This window comes from Quercus suber, unplaced genomic scaffold (assembly GCF_002906115.3).
Source record: "Quercus suber isolate HL8 unplaced genomic scaffold, Cork oak 2.0 scaffold_426, whole genome shotgun sequence".
NCBI lineage: Eukaryota > Viridiplantae > Streptophyta > Magnoliopsida > Fagales > Fagaceae > Quercus > Quercus suber.
Genome location: NW_027069877.1, coordinates 473,750 through 489,850, shown reverse-complemented (window position 1 = coordinate 489,850; position 16,101 = coordinate 473,750). Strand labels below are relative to the sequence as shown.

The 16,101-nt window shown below is 33.3% G+C and overlaps 3 protein-coding genes across 4 annotated transcripts; all 3 read right to left on the bottom strand.

Moving 5' to 3' along the window:
* Window positions 1–682: 682 nt before the first annotated feature.
* On the bottom strand, window positions 683–1,318 carry LOC136062555 (putative F-box protein At1g50870). The gene has a single exon (XM_065761719.1). It carries the CDS (start codon window positions 1,316–1,318, stop codon window positions 683–685), a length of 636 nt encoding a protein of 211 aa, XP_065617791.1.
* A 1,872-nt stretch (window positions 1,319–3,190) lies between these two features.
* On the bottom strand, window positions 3,191–4,379 carry LOC112021731 (F-box/kelch-repeat protein At3g23880-like). The gene is made up of 2 exons (XM_024054296.1): window positions 3,720–4,379; window positions 3,191–3,631 (listed from the first exon to the last, which is right to left on the bottom strand). Exons 1-2 carry the CDS (start codon window positions 4,377–4,379, stop codon window positions 3,191–3,193), a joined length of 1,101 nt encoding a protein of 366 aa, XP_023910064.1.
* Window positions 4,380–8,464: 4,085 nt separating this feature from the next.
* Window positions 8,465–13,273, bottom strand: LOC112021746 (F-box protein CPR1). 2 transcript variants are annotated; one of them, XM_065761730.1, is made up of 3 exons: window positions 13,052–13,272; window positions 11,909–12,202; window positions 8,465–8,655 (listed from the first exon to the last, which is right to left on the bottom strand). In XM_065761730.1, the coding sequence occupies exons 1-3, from the start codon at window positions 13,126–13,128 to the stop codon at window positions 8,652–8,654; spliced, it is 375 nt and encodes a 124-aa protein (XP_065617802.1). In that variant the 5' UTR covers window positions 13,129–13,272; the 3' UTR covers window positions 8,465–8,651. The 2 variants fall into 2 exon arrangements, with proteins under 2 accessions (XP_065617802.1, XP_023910083.2); XM_024054315.2 differs by having other exon boundaries at window positions 11,909–13,273.
* Window positions 13,274–16,101: the final 2,828 nt, after the last annotated feature.

The window sequence follows — 16,101 nt, the reverse complement described above, 5'->3', positions numbered from 1 at the left end:
TAAGTATTATCTTCCACAAAGACCGTGGGCATGACACGGACGAGTGTTTTAATTTAAAACAGCAGATTGAAAATCTTATCAGACAAGGAAAGTTAAGAAATTTTCTTGGACGAGGGCACAAGGATGAGAAGTTGAAAGGGAAAGTAGAAGAGACATCACGACCCCCGCTTAGAGAGATAAGAGTTATTATAGGAGGAAGTTCAACAGGTCAATCGTCCAAGTCAAGAAAGATGTACCTGAAAGTAGTGCAGAATGTTCAACTCTCTGGACGATCACTAAGGGCAAGGACCATTGACGAGCAAGCAATTACATTCACGAACGAGGATGCTGAAAGAGTTCACCACCCCCATGACAATGCCATCGTTATTACTTTGCTTATTGCCGACTATACAACCAGAAGGGTGTTGATGGATAACGGAAGTTCAGCAAACATTTTATATTACCCTGCCTTTCAGCAAATGAGGCTCGGACGAGACCAACTTCGTCCAGTAAACTTACCCTTGGTAGGTTTCAGTGGAATGAAGGTGTAGCCTGTAGGCACTGTCACATTGCCTGTAGTGGTAGGGGCATATCCACAACAGGTAGCCAGGGACATGAATTTCCTAGTGGTAGATTGTTCGTCCTCCTATAATGCTATAATTGAAAGGCCAACTTTAAATAGTTGGAAAGCAGTTACGTCTACTTACCACCTATTAGTCAAATTTCCAAACGCAATCCCAGGCTTAAGCAAGGTGGCAGCACTAGTTTTTCTTCTCCAAGAGCCCTCTTTAAGAGAGTAAACCTCAACCAGACGTGGTTTGGGAGCGTATGGTCCTGCAATCCTCACCACCTTATAATCATTGTTCCGTGGATCAAACCCAAACCCGTAACGATAGCTGTAAGTCCATGCAATGGGGCGGTAAGTCTTAGGAAGTGGCTTGGGAAGGGTAATGAATTTTCTAATATAGGGATTCCAAAGAATAATCTGCTCACTTTCAAAAAGGCAGAACAACCCATTCACGGAACCGATTAACTGAAGATAGGTGTAACCACCATCCCTTAGTGGGAACTCAACATGCTGATGAAGCGAGTAGTCATTATTTTCATCGTGGATGAATTTGTAGGTAACTACTTCATTTCTATAATCGTAGTCCTTAACAATTAATTTGTCAGAGTTGGAGGGAAGTGAAAGTGATGGAGTTAGGTGGGAATGGATGAAAGCAGAGCTTGTGATTAGAGAGTTCCATGATTTTGAAACGCACCTGAATCGAATTAGAGATTTCACGGGTATTTTGTACAGGATTTGTAGCACCACTTCCTCTGGAAGATAGTCCGACATTTCTTTCGATTCGAAGATTTGAGAGAGTTGAAACACTTCTGGAATGGCGAAGAGACAGAGAGACAGACAGCAGTATAGTTGGTTTTGGTCAATGAGTAATTAAGAGAGCTTTTGTGCAGTTGTTCTTGAGCACTTTCTTCTCAATCTCCTAGGAAGTCGACTCCATGGGTGATGACCTAAACCTTGGTCCATAAACTCTATCTTCAGCCGTATTGTAAGGGTGTTGATGTTGGAATGAATTTGCCGGATTGATGATACAAGCGTAAAAATTGGTGCGGGTGTTTTTGCGTTAGTATTTTTTATTTATATCAAAATTTTTTGGAATTCGAGTTAATTTAAGTTTGGCAAACTTGAATTTGAATTAGTAAAGGTTCATATTACTTGGAATTCAAGTTTAACTTGAAACTTAAGTTGTGAGTTCTAGTTAGCGCAACTGATGAAGTCTCTGATGATTGTATAAGAGATCTGGAGTTCAATCCCCACCTACACCAAAAACTGATTGGTGCCTTGGTCTGATAATAAAAGAGCAATTATCAGGAGCGGACGTCATAGGTTGAAACTCTCTTAAAAAAAAAAAACTTGAAACTTAAGTTCAAAAAGTGTACTACATAACTAAATAACTTTTTTTTTTTAGCTGTGATCAAGTGATAGAAAGGTAGTGAAAGAGAGAATCGATTTAGAGAGAGAGAGAGAGAGAGAGAGAGAGAGAGAGAGAGAGAGAGAGAAGACAATGTGGAAAGGGGAAAGAGAAGGTTGATTGCACCATTGGCAATGACCAACAACAACGGTGTTGCTTGGATGACAGCATCCAATGTGAAAGAGAGAGAGAGAGAAAGAGAGAGAGAGAGAGAGAGATAGAGTTAATTTGGGGAAGGGGGATTTGATTTGTATGACCACTGCTACAGAACCTAATTGGCCGGTGAGAATTGAACCTAATCATAAATATTGGCAAATCAAAATAATGCATAAATCAATAAACAAAATTTAAAAGAAAGTTCAGGATGAAATCAAAATTTAAAGAAAGCTAGATCAGTGAGAGTGGTGGATTGGCTTCTATATCTTTCCTTTAGGGGACCCAAATTTAAAGCAAAGCAATAAGAAGCAAATGCAATGCAATTATTAGAGAGAGAGAAGAGAGATAAATTGTGACCAACGTTATTTCAATAGAAGTAGAGCAAAGTGAGTTCTGTTGTAATGGTAGTGAGAACCATGAAACTTACCATACGTTAAAAACCACTACTAGGCATTCAAATATTTGGTCTACACGTCACAAAACCGCACCTACACGTATAATCTAATAGTTTGTTTTTTTAACTACTACTATAGGAACTACCTTTAGAACTCGCCATTTTTTAAGCATAGTTTTATCATTATTCATTAATTCTACCCATGTTATTTTATGTCTTTGACACGTAATAAATCAAACAATGCAACAGTAAAATTGAGGAGCAGAAATATAAAAGATAGGTAGTCTAAGAGTCAACACCTAAGCTTGCTTGGAGTCAACACGAAACAGGAGAAAACCTATGTCATGTACAAAAAACAGTATCAGAAGGCAATGACAATATGTCAGAATGCGAGCCTCATTAAAGGAAACACAATTTCAGATTGAATATGGAGTAGAATTGACAAGGTCTGCATATAAAAAATATGATAGCATCAGTCTTTCATTAATATTTATTGCTTCCTGCTAGCAAATGTCAAATCCCATCATCAACCACAACCACAAAATGGAATTTAACATCCAGATGCAGTATATTAAGATTTGAAACTTAATGTTTACTTATAGCCACACAACAATATGTAGTATATACCAAGAATAAGATAGAACTGAGGAAAGTAAATGATGAAAGTTTGAGTTGAATCGAGCTTTTACCTGGATTTCCTCTTCCTGCTCACTACCCATTGGGAAAGTGCACCATTTGCTTTATCAAATAAGACTGGTTTGTCAAGTAAGATAAGGTTCTTCACATAATTATCAGCGCAAAAACTGGACGGCCACCCAGAAATGCCCAACTTCTTATTCTTAAGCTGTTGGCTCTCAGGGTCATATGAAGAGAGATTCAACTCATCTCCTAGCCCTAGTTTTGCTGCCACAAATATATGACCATTCTTCCGGAAACCTATTACCCTTTTAATAACTCCACAGAGATCAACAGTGAATAGTTTACTCCAAGTCTTAACAACGCCATATTTTTTCATGACCCAAATGGAACAACTTCTGTGCGGAGGCTCATAACATACTACCGAAAGTGATCCCCTGAATCCGAAAATATCAAACTCAAGCTTCTCTCTGAGTTTAGACTGGCAATGCTATCATGTGAAAAACCTCATCACTTAAATCAAATGATAAAACAAATGGACAAACTTTTAATCTAGGGGTATTGATGCAATCTCTCACCCGAAAATGGACAGCCCCATTTAAGGCTGCCATGGCAGACTGACCTTCAAACGCAATCCCAGGCTTAAGCAAGGTGGCAGCACTAGTTTTTCTTCTCCAAGAGCCCTCTTTAAGAGAGTAAACCTCAACCAGAGGTGGTTTGGCCTTGGACCTCTCAGACATCCTCACCACCTTATAATCATTGTTCCGTGGATCAAACCCAAACCCGTAACGATAGCTGTAAGTCCATGCAATGGGGCGGTAAGTCTTAGGAAGTGGCTTGGGAAGGGTAATGAATTTTCTAATATAGGGATTCCAAAGAATAATCTGCTCACTTTCAAAAAGGCAGAACAACCCATTCACGGAACCGATTAACTGAAGATAGGTGTAACCACCATCCCTTAGTGGGAACTCAACATGCTGATGAAGCGAGTAGTCATTATTTTCATCGTGGATGAATTTGTAGGTAACTACTTCATTTCTATAATCGTAGTCCTTAACAATTAATTTGTCAGAGTTGGAGGGAAGTGAAAGTGATGGAGTTAGGTGGGAATGGATGAAAGCAGAGCTTGTGATTAGAGAGTTCCATGATTTTGAAACGCACCTGAATCGAATTAGAGATTTCACGGGTATTTTGTACAGGATTTGTAGCACCACTTCCTCTGGAAGATAGTCCGACATTTCTTTCGATTCGAAGATTTGAGAGAGTTGAAACACTTCTGGAATGGCGAAGAGACAGAGAGACAGACAGCAGTATAGTTGGTTTTGGTCAATGAGTAATTAAGAGAGCTTTTGTGCAGTTGTTCTTGAGCACTTTCTTCTCAATCTCCTAGGAAGTCGACTCCATGGGTGATGACCTAAACCTTGGTCCATAAACTCTATCTTCAGCCGTATTGTAAGGGTGTTGATGTTGGAATGAATTTGCCGGATTGATGATACAAGCGTAAAAATTGGTGCGGGTGTTTTTGCGTTAGTATTTTTTATTTATATCAAAATTTTTTGGAATTCGAGTTAATTTAAGTTTGGCAAACTTGAATTTGAATTAGTAAAGGTTCATATTACTTGGAATTCAAGTTTAACTTGAAACTTAAGTTGTGAGTTCTAGTTAGCGCAACTGATGAAGTCTCTGATGATACCTCCAAAAAAAAAAAAACTCACATGAGCTAATAGTTACAAAAATCCATAATCTACAATTTTTTGTTTAATAGTTAAAATTAATTAGATAACATAATTAATAGGACAAAATGCAAAATTCACACTCTAAGTTTCACCACTTTTAATTTCAATCCTTTATATTTGCATTCTGTCATTTCAGCCATTAAAGTCTCAATCCTCCTCAATTCAATCCTCCTTTAACATTCCGTCTATATCTGCCATTAACTTGCCCAACACAACGTCGTTTTGACCATAATTTAATTATTTATTTCTTAATTTAAAAAATGTTAATTAAAATAAAACCCAAAGAAACTAAACCCAGAAAACCCAGAATTAAATCCAGAAAACCCAGAAAATTAAACCCTTACCCAAAGGTGTATTGACTGGAGCCAAGTACACCTCCTGAAGCAAAGCCACCACACACACCTCCTGGAGCATAACCAAGCCACCGAGAAACCCTAGAGCTGGGCTACAAAGAAACACCTCACAATCTCTTTCTTCCTCTCAGTCTCTCACTTATCAAGTTAGAAGGGATTTTGGTGGTGTTGTTCATGTTCTTCAGATGAGGTGGGTAGGGCTATTTTAATTTATGGGTTTTTTAAAAAAAATTAAGAAATAAATAATTAAATATTAAATTATGGTCAAAATGACGTTGTTTTGGGCAAGTTAATGGTAGTTATGGATGAAATGTTAACGGAGGACAAACTGAATTGAGGAGGATTAAGAGTTAAAGGACTTAAATGACATAATGCAAACATAGATGACTAAAATGAAAAGTGATAAACTTAGAGAGTGAGTTTTGCATTTTGGCCTAATTAATACTAAAATTTTTTCTCACACAAAAAAAAGTGTAGTAACACGGACAAAGAGAGCTAATAACTTTTATGAACTTGAAATTATTTGGTTTGAAGTATGAAAACACAAAGCATTTTTATTACTTCTTCCTTTGTAATCTCTCATCCAAATCCTCCATCAATTTGATTATCAAATATCGTTAACACCTTTGATTATAAAAATTGGTGATTCAGATTCTCTAGAGTTTCTGGATACTCTACCATGTAGAGTTTCTTACATCCTGACCATTCTTTTAAAATAAATGGTCAAGATACTGCCACCTCATAAACCTATTAATACATGCCTAAATCACTCTTTCAAAAAATAAAGAACACTAATATATTTCCATTAAAGTTAGACTATTAAATACTAACGCAAAAACACCCCCACCAATTTTTACGCTTATATCATCAATCCGACAAATTCATTCCGACATCAATACCCTTAAGCTTCGTTAGGGAGTTCATAAGGGAATAGAATAAAATGGAATAGAATTATCACAAGGGAATGGAAAGGAATGGAATGTATTTAAGCAAGGGAAAGGAATGGAAAATAAAGAAATGAAATGGAATTAAGTAACCTTGATTGGATGTTTTAAAATAAATGAATGGAAATGAATGAAAATGAATGGAATGTAAGTAATCTTGTTTAAGAGTAACATATAGGGAATAGAATAAAACCATTTTATGACAATAATACTATTAGACCCCTATTTTAAAATAAATGGTTGAATATATATGGGTATTTTAGGAGTTTTAATAAATAAATTAAAAAACTCATTAAATCTAATTTCATTCCCTCTCATTCCTCCTAATTTCGGAAGGAATGAAAATTTGATATTTTAAGGGAATAGAAAGGAATGAGTGTTTCCTCCTACTCATTCCATTTCCTCCTACTTAGCCTTCATTTGGGAGGAGCGAATGAAATAGAATGGAAATAAATGAAAAGTATAATTTTAGAATATTCTTTTGTTATCTTGTTTTGGATTTTTAATGGAGGGAATGTAAAGTTCATTATCTTGTTTGGGAGTTTAAGTGAGAGGGAATAGAATGGATAAGAGGGAACACTCATTCCTCTCTATTCCTTTAAAACCTCAAATTTTCATTTCCCCCAAAATTGGAAGGAATGGGAGAGAATGGTATTAGATCTAATGAATTTTTTTACTAAAACTTCCAAAATACTCCTATATATTCAACCTTTTATTTTAAAATAAAGCTCTAATAGTAATATTGTCATAAAATGATTCTATTCCATTCTGCCTATGTTACTCTCAAACAAAATTACTTACATTCCATTCATTTCCATTCCTTTATATTTTAAAACATCTAATCAAAATTACTAAATTCCATTTCATTCCATTCCTTTTTCTTACTTAAATACATTATATTCCATTCCATTCTCTTATGATAATTTCATTTCATTCCCTTATGAACTCCCAAACGAAACCTTAAACTCTCAAACAAGAGAATGAACTTTCCATTCCCTCCATTAAAACTCCCAAACAAGAGAAAGGAAGAATATTTTAAAATTATTCTTTTCATTTCATTCAATTCCCTCCTCCCAAACGAGGGCTTACTATACGGCTCAAGATAGAGTTTATGGACCAAGGTTTAGGTCATGACCCATGGAGTCGACTTTCTAATAGATTGAGAAGAAAGAGCTCAAGAACAATTGCACGAAAGCTCTCTTACTGACCATCTTTCATTTTAATTTTTTCCCCTCAAAGAAAGAACTAACAAGTGATGTTTGGATGATCCAAAAAATAAAGAAAAATTTATTCTTTGAATTATCCTTTTCTTTTTCTTTTTTTGTTTGCTTTGCTGTCTTTTCTTTCTACAAGAAAACAAGTAGCAAAATGAAAATTTTTACCAAAGTTTGGAATTTTATGTCATGACTTTTCTTGCATGCTATTATTTGTGGGTTAAAATACTGAAAATTTTAAGGAGAGTAGTTATCTTGGATGATTCTGAGTATCATTAGAATTAATGGGAAGAATTGCTTTAGTGTATTTTTTTTTGGTTTCTCAAGAAAATAAAAGTTTATTAAAATAGAAGTTTAACCAGTTTAGAATTGTATTAATGAATTGCTGATATGATAGTATCTTAACCATTTATTTTAGAAGAAAGGTGAAGAATTAAAGTTATCTATTTTATAGAAGCACCTAAGAACTCTAAAAGGTCTCAATCCAAAAAATGTATAACAATTTCAAAACATATATCACTGTGATTTATCAGATGCTTTAAATACTAAACTTTTTCTTTCTTTTAAATAGTATACAATATCAAGAGAAGAATTTAAAAAATATATATATTTTGTATTTTATTAGGGTAAAATATTGCTTTCCTTATATTTGAATTTCATTTTTTTATTCCTAAACTATAAAAAGCTCATTTTTTATCCTTATACTTTTTATCGACCTTTTTTCATTTGTTTAGGGATGAAAACAAAGACACAAAAAAAAAAAAAAAAAAAAAAAATGACCACCACACCAAAGGTGTGCGGTTTGAGTAGTTTGAGAAGCAAAAGGAGGAAGTTTGCAAGGAAGGAGAGAGAAATCAAGGGAGATAGAAGACTGAACCTTAAAAAAAAATTATATAATTTCTTTCTCCTATATTATTTTTTGATATATAAGTTGAGAATTTTATTTTACTGTAATGTATTTTTTATAATATAAATGGAATAATTGTAACTATTAATTTTAGTGACCACGTAATTGATAGGAACAGACAAAAGGAATGACATCAAATACTAAAGGAAAAAGGTCTAAAATTATAAAATTTAGGGTTAAAAACAAGATTATCCTAAACTTAGAGGGTAATTTACATTTTAGTCTAAAATTTAAAATTATCCAATCCAAATAGGGCTTTAGACAGAGCTTAGAATAGGGCAAAAAAAAAGCTCTACACATTTAGAACAATGGCTGCTATATTTCGCCACTGAATCCTTCTATTCTATGTAGTGTTATTACCTGCAACAAAAATGACAATAATAAAAGATGTTAATCTTCGTTAAAAAGAAATTCTCAAATTAGCAGCCATACTCCAAAATCATTTCGTAATGACAAACACATTACCAATACAACAACAAAACACAAGAATTGTCTCACATTACAAGCCATATCTCATAATCACTTCAAAATCATAGTCACATGACCTATATTGTAATAAAATACAACAAATTATAAAACCAAAGTCACATTTCCTGTATTGTAATAAACAATAACAAATTATACACCAAGCATTGTCCAAGAAGTGTCAATTTTATGGCATCAAGAATCCAAACAACCAATGAATTCTAATCAAATCTACAACAAATAAAGACATAACAAAACACCCAAATTAAATCAATATCCTCTAAAGAAGTAAAGAAACGACACAAATTTTCTCATTATGTACCATACTCCCCAAACATAGTTGCATAGAAAATATTCCCGAAAGTTATTTTCTTTCCCCTTATTATCCATGAAACAAACATGTACAAACTGCAATAATACTAATTGATTAGTTCAGGTAGGAGAATTCCCTGTCCAGAAACAGAATTAGAAAACAAAATTAGAAAGTAACAATTGTCTATTAAAAGTTCTACCTCAAGGAAGTGGAAAAAGTGTCAAAACTATGTAACTTTAGGGTATATCATATTGTGTTGTACTTCTACGTGCATTTGAAATGCGTATTTTCTTAATATTTACCAAGCAAAAATGATTCTTTCAACTTTTCCAAAGAACATAGGAGACCCACATCATTAAAAATTAATAAGGGAAGTGAAGTTTTATGGTCGTCTATGAGAGGACCTAGCACGTATGTGATTTTTTTTATTTTTTTTATTTTTATAAGTAATAAGACTTTTATTGAGAAAAAATTGAACATCATGTTCACGATGATGAACACTTTGAACAATAAAACAAATACAAAAAGATCAAGAGCTAAAGGAAATAGAAACTAAAAAATCAGATGCAGCAATACAGTTCGTACACTGCCAAACACAAGCCCAAAGAAACAGAGTACGAAAAAGTAAACATTTTAGATGTTCCAAAGTTCTTGCCTTGTCTTCAAAAATGAGGGCATTACGTTCCTGCCAGACTAACCACAGCATAGTATGTGATATCAAGTATTATTATCTTAACAATGATTATTATTTTTGTTAAGATAATATGCAATTGACTTGCTTCCAAGAATTTTCTGTATTTTATTTTAATTCGGAGTGAATGGTAATTTGGTGATTTCTCTAGCCACTGAAATGCGATATGGTGGCCATGAGTCTCAGAACTCGTACTCCCTATAGCAAACCAGACCATGTAACAATCAAATAATCCTATCCTATATTTTTCTATCAGTACAATAAAAGTTTTAATGTTTTATACATAAAAAGGGGTGAGGCCGAAGTACAATTCTATTATATTTTCAAAATTCTATTCCATAATTCTCTCCACAAAACCCTAATCAGTTTCCATTGAAAAGCCAAAAAAATTGTTTTTAGGAGTAGAAAGTGTCCAATTTACCCTCTCATTACCTTTAACATCAATAACTTTTCCATATCAACACACAACCAAAGTAATTCAATAGAGTGAAAGAAAATAAAAAGTCTATGCCATATTTCAGCTAAACAAAATAGCACTTAGTTTTGGACAAACACCACTTTTGGTCCTTAAAGTTTATCCCATTTTTAATTTGTTCCTTAGATTTTCAAAAATAGCAATCAAACCCTTAAATTTGATAAAATAATCCAATTTTTTCCTTTGGTCCTCAAAATTTGACCCATTACCCCATTCTCTTCCTATTTCGTATTTTCCCGACATTGAAATAGAGAACTATTCAACAAATTTGAGTTTATAAAAGTGGACAATATATCCCATTTTTTTTGTTCCATGTCAATACCAAGTAGCAATCATAACTTATAAGCCATAATGGAGGCCACATGTCACTTGTAATATACCAAAGATTAACGGTGTATAATTAATTTTTAAACCATTACTCTTGCATGCCCAGTAGCTCAAGAGTTAAGGAATATGGTGCGTTCCCTTTTTAGGGTTCATTGAGTCATGCCGCTTAGTGTTGTGGAACTTATAGCAAGTTGGTTAGGCAAGTTTAATAGACTCAAAATTAAGGTACTTTAGAATATGATCCCTTATTGTCTTATGTAAATCATATGGAGGGAAATGAATACATGTACTTTTGAAGGGGATGAAAGGTTGATTCATGAGTTGAAGCTTCTTTCAGAAATTGTTTGAAAGAGTAAATGCTTCAGGTGTTGTCACTTTCATGTCTCTGCCTGACATGCTTGATTTTTGTACTTTCATTGCTGTTTAGTTTCATTTTATTTGTTGCCTTTTAGTGCACTACTTGTGTATCTTGTTTTATCTTTTTGTCCTTATTTCAATTTCAATGAAGTTTATTATTCATCATAAATAATTCTTAAGCCATTTGGAACTTTTTTATTATAAGCATGCCCAATCACATGACATATTGGTGTCAAGATTAGCATGTAGACAACATTAGATCATTCTAAAAACTTTAAGGATTTGATTACTACTCTAGAAACTCTAGGGACCAAATTGGAAAATGAGGCAAACTTTAATGACTGGTGTTTGCCTATTATTTTTTATATTTTTAGAACAAATACTAGGGTTGTCACTAGGGTCACCCTGATGACACTCCCAAACGCAATACAATGTAATAAATTTAATCAGTCAAAACCCCAAGCAAAACATCATGACTCTACCTACAGTTACACTTACACAGTTACAACTTAAATGTTTGGGCCCATCCCATTCCCATATTTTGTTGAATACACATTGATTCAAAGCAAAATGTAATGTACAAAACACAGTATCAGAAGGCAACCGATGGCTGATCATTACAGAAAAATATGAGCAATTCTTATGAAAAGTAAGGGTAAAACACATTTTCATATTGAATATGGATTAGATGTGACAAGTTCAGCATCTACAAAAAGATAATAACATCAGTCTTTTGTTTATATTTTCAGTTTCCTACTTCCAAATGTCCAAGGTCAAAACCGATTATCAATCACAACCACAACATCGTATATAACGATTATGACTATTAATGCCATTCAAGAACAAATTACATCCAAAAGCCATCTATTGAGATTTGCAATGTAATGTTTACTTATAGCCACGCAACAATATCTAGTATATACCAAGAATAAGATAGAACTGAGGAAATTAAATGCTGAAATTTTGAGTTGAATCAAGCTTTTACCTGCATTTCCTCTTCCTGCTCACTCCCTTTCTTGAAACTGCATCATTTGGTTTGCGGAGTAAGACAAGGTTCTCATTATAGTTATCAACACATTGTAATGCCTTCCCAATACTCCCCAAATTCTTAAATTGTTGGCTCTCAGGGTCATACGAAGAGAGCGTGTAAGAAGGTAATAAGTCTAACTCTATATTTCCTTCTTCGATGACACGGGGGCCCTTTTGTAGCATAGACTCCATATTATTCATTAATACATGACCATTCTTCCGGAGACCTATTACTGATAAATATCCTCCACTGCGATCAAAAGTAAACTGTTTAGTCCAAGAATCAACAACTCCATACTCTTTCATCACCCAAATGTCACAACATTTGCTGGGTGTACTCCTTTGGCATATTAGGGAAAGTAATCCCCTAAATACTGAAGCATTAATACATCCGTGCCTGCTTGTACTAGCTGCCAACGATATCACATGAAAAACCGCATCCCTCAAATCAAACGATAAAATTGCTAATTCAGTAAAATTCGGCATAACCTTTACTGTGAAATGGATAGCCCCATTTAAAGAAGCTGCCGGACATTTATACTCATCAAAACGAATATTAGGTGGAAAAGAGGTGCTAGCATCAATCATTTTCCAAGAACCCTCACTAAGAGAGTAAACCTCAACCAGAGTTGGCTGCTTTTTCATATAATACGGATTATACGGAAGTGCAATTATCACCACCTTATAATCATTTGTCCGTGGATCAAACCCGAAAGCTGAATGACATTTAACATGACCATCTGTCTTAATCTTAATGCAATGCTTAGGAAGGATAATACATTTTCTAATAGAGGGATTAGAAAGGATAAAGCGTTTTTTTTCATAAAGGCAAAACAAACCATTCACATAACCGATAAACGTACACTTGTAAATACGACTACGAGGACGAGTCGTTAGTGGGAACTCAAGATGTTCAATTCGATCAAATGAGTCATTGTGAATTAATCTGTACTTCTCTACATTGGGTTTAGAAGCAAGGTCCCTAAAAATTAGTGTGTTGTTGGAGTTGGAGCTGGAGGGGAGTGAATGTGATCGAGTGAGGTGGGAATCGATGAAGTCAGAGCTTGTGATTAGAGAGTTACATGATTTTGAAACGCACCTGAATCGGATTAGGGATTTGACGGGTAGACTGAGCAGGATGTCACGCACCACTTCGTGTGGGAGATAGTCTGACATTTCTTCTTTCTCTTCACCCAGTTGAAAAGTTTGAGAGTTGAAACACTTCGAAATGGTGTAAACTAGATGGATGAGTGTTCAGAGAACTATGCTGTCTCAGCTCGTCTAGACACTGTCACTTTCATCCCTATATTTTTGGTTTAGTTCAGCAAAACAAAATGTTTGTCTTTTTCGGCCAACCCAAAAATCACTATATATATATATATATCCGTCTAACTTTCATCCCCAAATTTTAAATTTACAAGTCATTTCCATCTATTCTTTTAGAAAAATTCTAGTAATTCAAATTTTTTTCCAATTTTTTGCTATACGTGTAACATGGTGTGATTGATGAAGAAAAAATAATGGGTATGTGTAAATGATGACTGACCACGCATAGCCTGCCATGTTGGAATTGTTGTTAAAAAAATTATGAAATAATTTGTGGGTCTATTACTACTTTTCTCCTTACATATATCAGTTGCCCTTTATCTTATCTTTATCACTTTCCAAAATAGAAAGGTTAGTCTTTTTTTTTTTTAATTGAATAATGTTATAGAAAATAATTTTCTTAACATTTAGTTGGCAATTTTTTTAATTAGTTTACATTCAGGCCCAACATTAACATTATTTTATCATATACCATCAATAACGTGTCATCTCAATAATTGACAATTGTGAAATATTTTGATAACATTTTTGTGGCCCCAGGCTTATTACAACTTTGTCTTTTCCCAATTGTTAATATATTCTTTTGTGATTAGAATAATATTACTTCCATCTTGGTCTAATACTAACGTCATTTTTTTTATTTTGTACAAATTACAACAAGTCATATTGTTGTGTCCATGCATTTATTGTTTCAAGAATTTTGTAATTTATTACTTTTATAATTATATATAATTCTAAAGTTATAAAAAAAAGTATTTTGGAAGAGTCTTGTAATTTAATTAATACTTTATATATTTACAAGTTTTGTCACACGCGTTTTGCGCGTGCAATGAGACTTTATTTTTTATTTTTTATATTGTCTTAATTTTTCATTCATTCTAATTTGAGGTTTACACGTTTTCTCATTATTATTACGCATTTAGAACTACTAATACAACCAAGAATGTCATGAGGCTAGTTCCAAAAAATGAACAAATATTACACATTTATTTTGTAGCAAAAAAAAGAAAACCTGCGTTTTTATTTTATATATAAATTTTATTTTGAGAATCTAATTTCAAAGTAAATAAAACAATTTGAAAATTAACTGGAGGGTGGCTCTATTTTTTGGGCAATGTTCTAGTAGGAGTTAGAATTGTATTTTTATTAGATTGTCCTTTAGTTTTGTTTCTACTTAAACATAGAAGTGTAGAAGCATTTTTGAACCCAAAAAATGAGGACCCAAATGGGAAGGCCCCTTAAATAGCAGTAGTAGTAGTGTATATATATGTGTGTGTGTGTGTGTGTATAATATATACAAATATATATAATCTTTTTGTCTGAAGTCCCTCCTTAAATTTGGTAGCCATTTATACACCCAAAATGCTTAGATGGTTGAGAATGAATTTGACATCCAGAAAGAACTTCAAAATATCATATTAGAAAACAACCCATCGTTGAAATCCTCATAATCAAAATTTTAAAATAAATAAAAAGGCAAATAAGGTCTTAAGTTCAAACTACCACACTAATTGTCCATGGAGTTTTAGAAATATCTCATGGGCAAGAAATGGAATAGTCTGGTCAAAAGTTAATACTACTTCACAATTATTTTATATCAAGAAAAAGAGAGAATGCTTGAAATCTTTTGGTCCAAACTTGTCCAAAATTAAGAGATCATAATGTGACGAAGTAAAGAGACACAATCATGTTTAGGGTTTCTACAAGCAAGTGGTATGCACTATAGTTCATGTTCTCATATTTCATAAGCCATTATATGTTTGATTGGAGTGAGAAGGGAAATGACGGAAAAAGGGCAGGGGAGGGGGGGATATAATCTTCCCAGAATAGAGAGAAAAGAAGGGGGAATTGGATGTGAATTAGGCCTCGTTTGGGAGGAGGGAATGGAATGGAATGGAATGGAAAAGAATGAAAATAATCATTTTAGAATATTCTTCAATTCCCTTGTTTGGGAGTTTTAATGAAGGGGATAGAAAGCTCATTTCCTTGTTTGGGAGTTTAAGTGAGAGAGAATAAAATAGGTAGGAGGGAACACTCATTTCTCTCTATTCCCTTAAAACCTCAAATTTTCATTCCCTCCGAAATTGGGAGGAATGAGAGGGAATGAAATTAGATTTAATGATTTTTTTACTAAAACTCTCAAAATACCCCTATATATTCAACTCTTTATTTTAAAATAGGAATTTAATAGTAATATTGTCATAAAAAGATTTCATTATATTCCCTCCTTGCTCTTCCTAAACAAGATTACTTACATTCCATTCATTTCCATTCCTTTATTTTAAAACATCCAATCAAAGTTACTTAATTTCAAAAACCACAATAACTTAGCTTCTCATATAAATTAATTGCATATTTTATCACTATCAAACAAGTCCAACATTATTAATTGCATAATTCATTACTATCAAACAAGATATATGATATTTAACTCAAGACATAACTAAGCATATTTATTAATGTAAAATAAATTTATTATTGTGAAGTCTATAAGAATCTAGCTATTAGTTCAACATCAACCACTAAACTAACTAAGCCATTATCACAAATATATTATATCTTTTTTTCTTTCTTTTTTTTTTTTTTTTTTTTTTTTGCATGAATGAGGTAAGAACATGAGGACATAGCATTTGGTAATTGGTACTGAGCAAATATCCAAGGAATTAAAAAAAAAAAAAATTGAAGAAGAAGCTAGGCAGGTTATTGTTTCGAGGAGAAAAAATCAAGAAGAAATAAAAATAAAAGTAGAGAAAAACGAGGTTGTTGGTTTCAGGACAAGTTACACTCAAAAACATATTTTTTTTTATAAGTCATACTAAAAAT

Coding starts and splice junctions, on each gene's coding strand:
- LOC136062555 (XM_065761719.1), bottom strand. CDS start 1,318: ATGTCGGACTATCTTCCAGAGGAAGTGGTGCTACAAATCCTGTACAAA.
- LOC112021731 (XM_024054296.1), bottom strand. CDS start 4,379: ATGTCGGACTATCTTCCAGAGGAAGTGGTGCTACAAATCCTGTACAAA. Junction 3,632..3,719: donor ATGGGGCTGTCCATTTTCGG/GTGAGAGATTGC, acceptor TTCACATGATAG/CATTGCCAGTCTAAACTCAG.
- LOC112021746 (XM_024054315.2), bottom strand. CDS start 13,128: ATGTCAGACTATCTCCCACACGAAGTGGTGCGTGACATCCTGCTCAGT.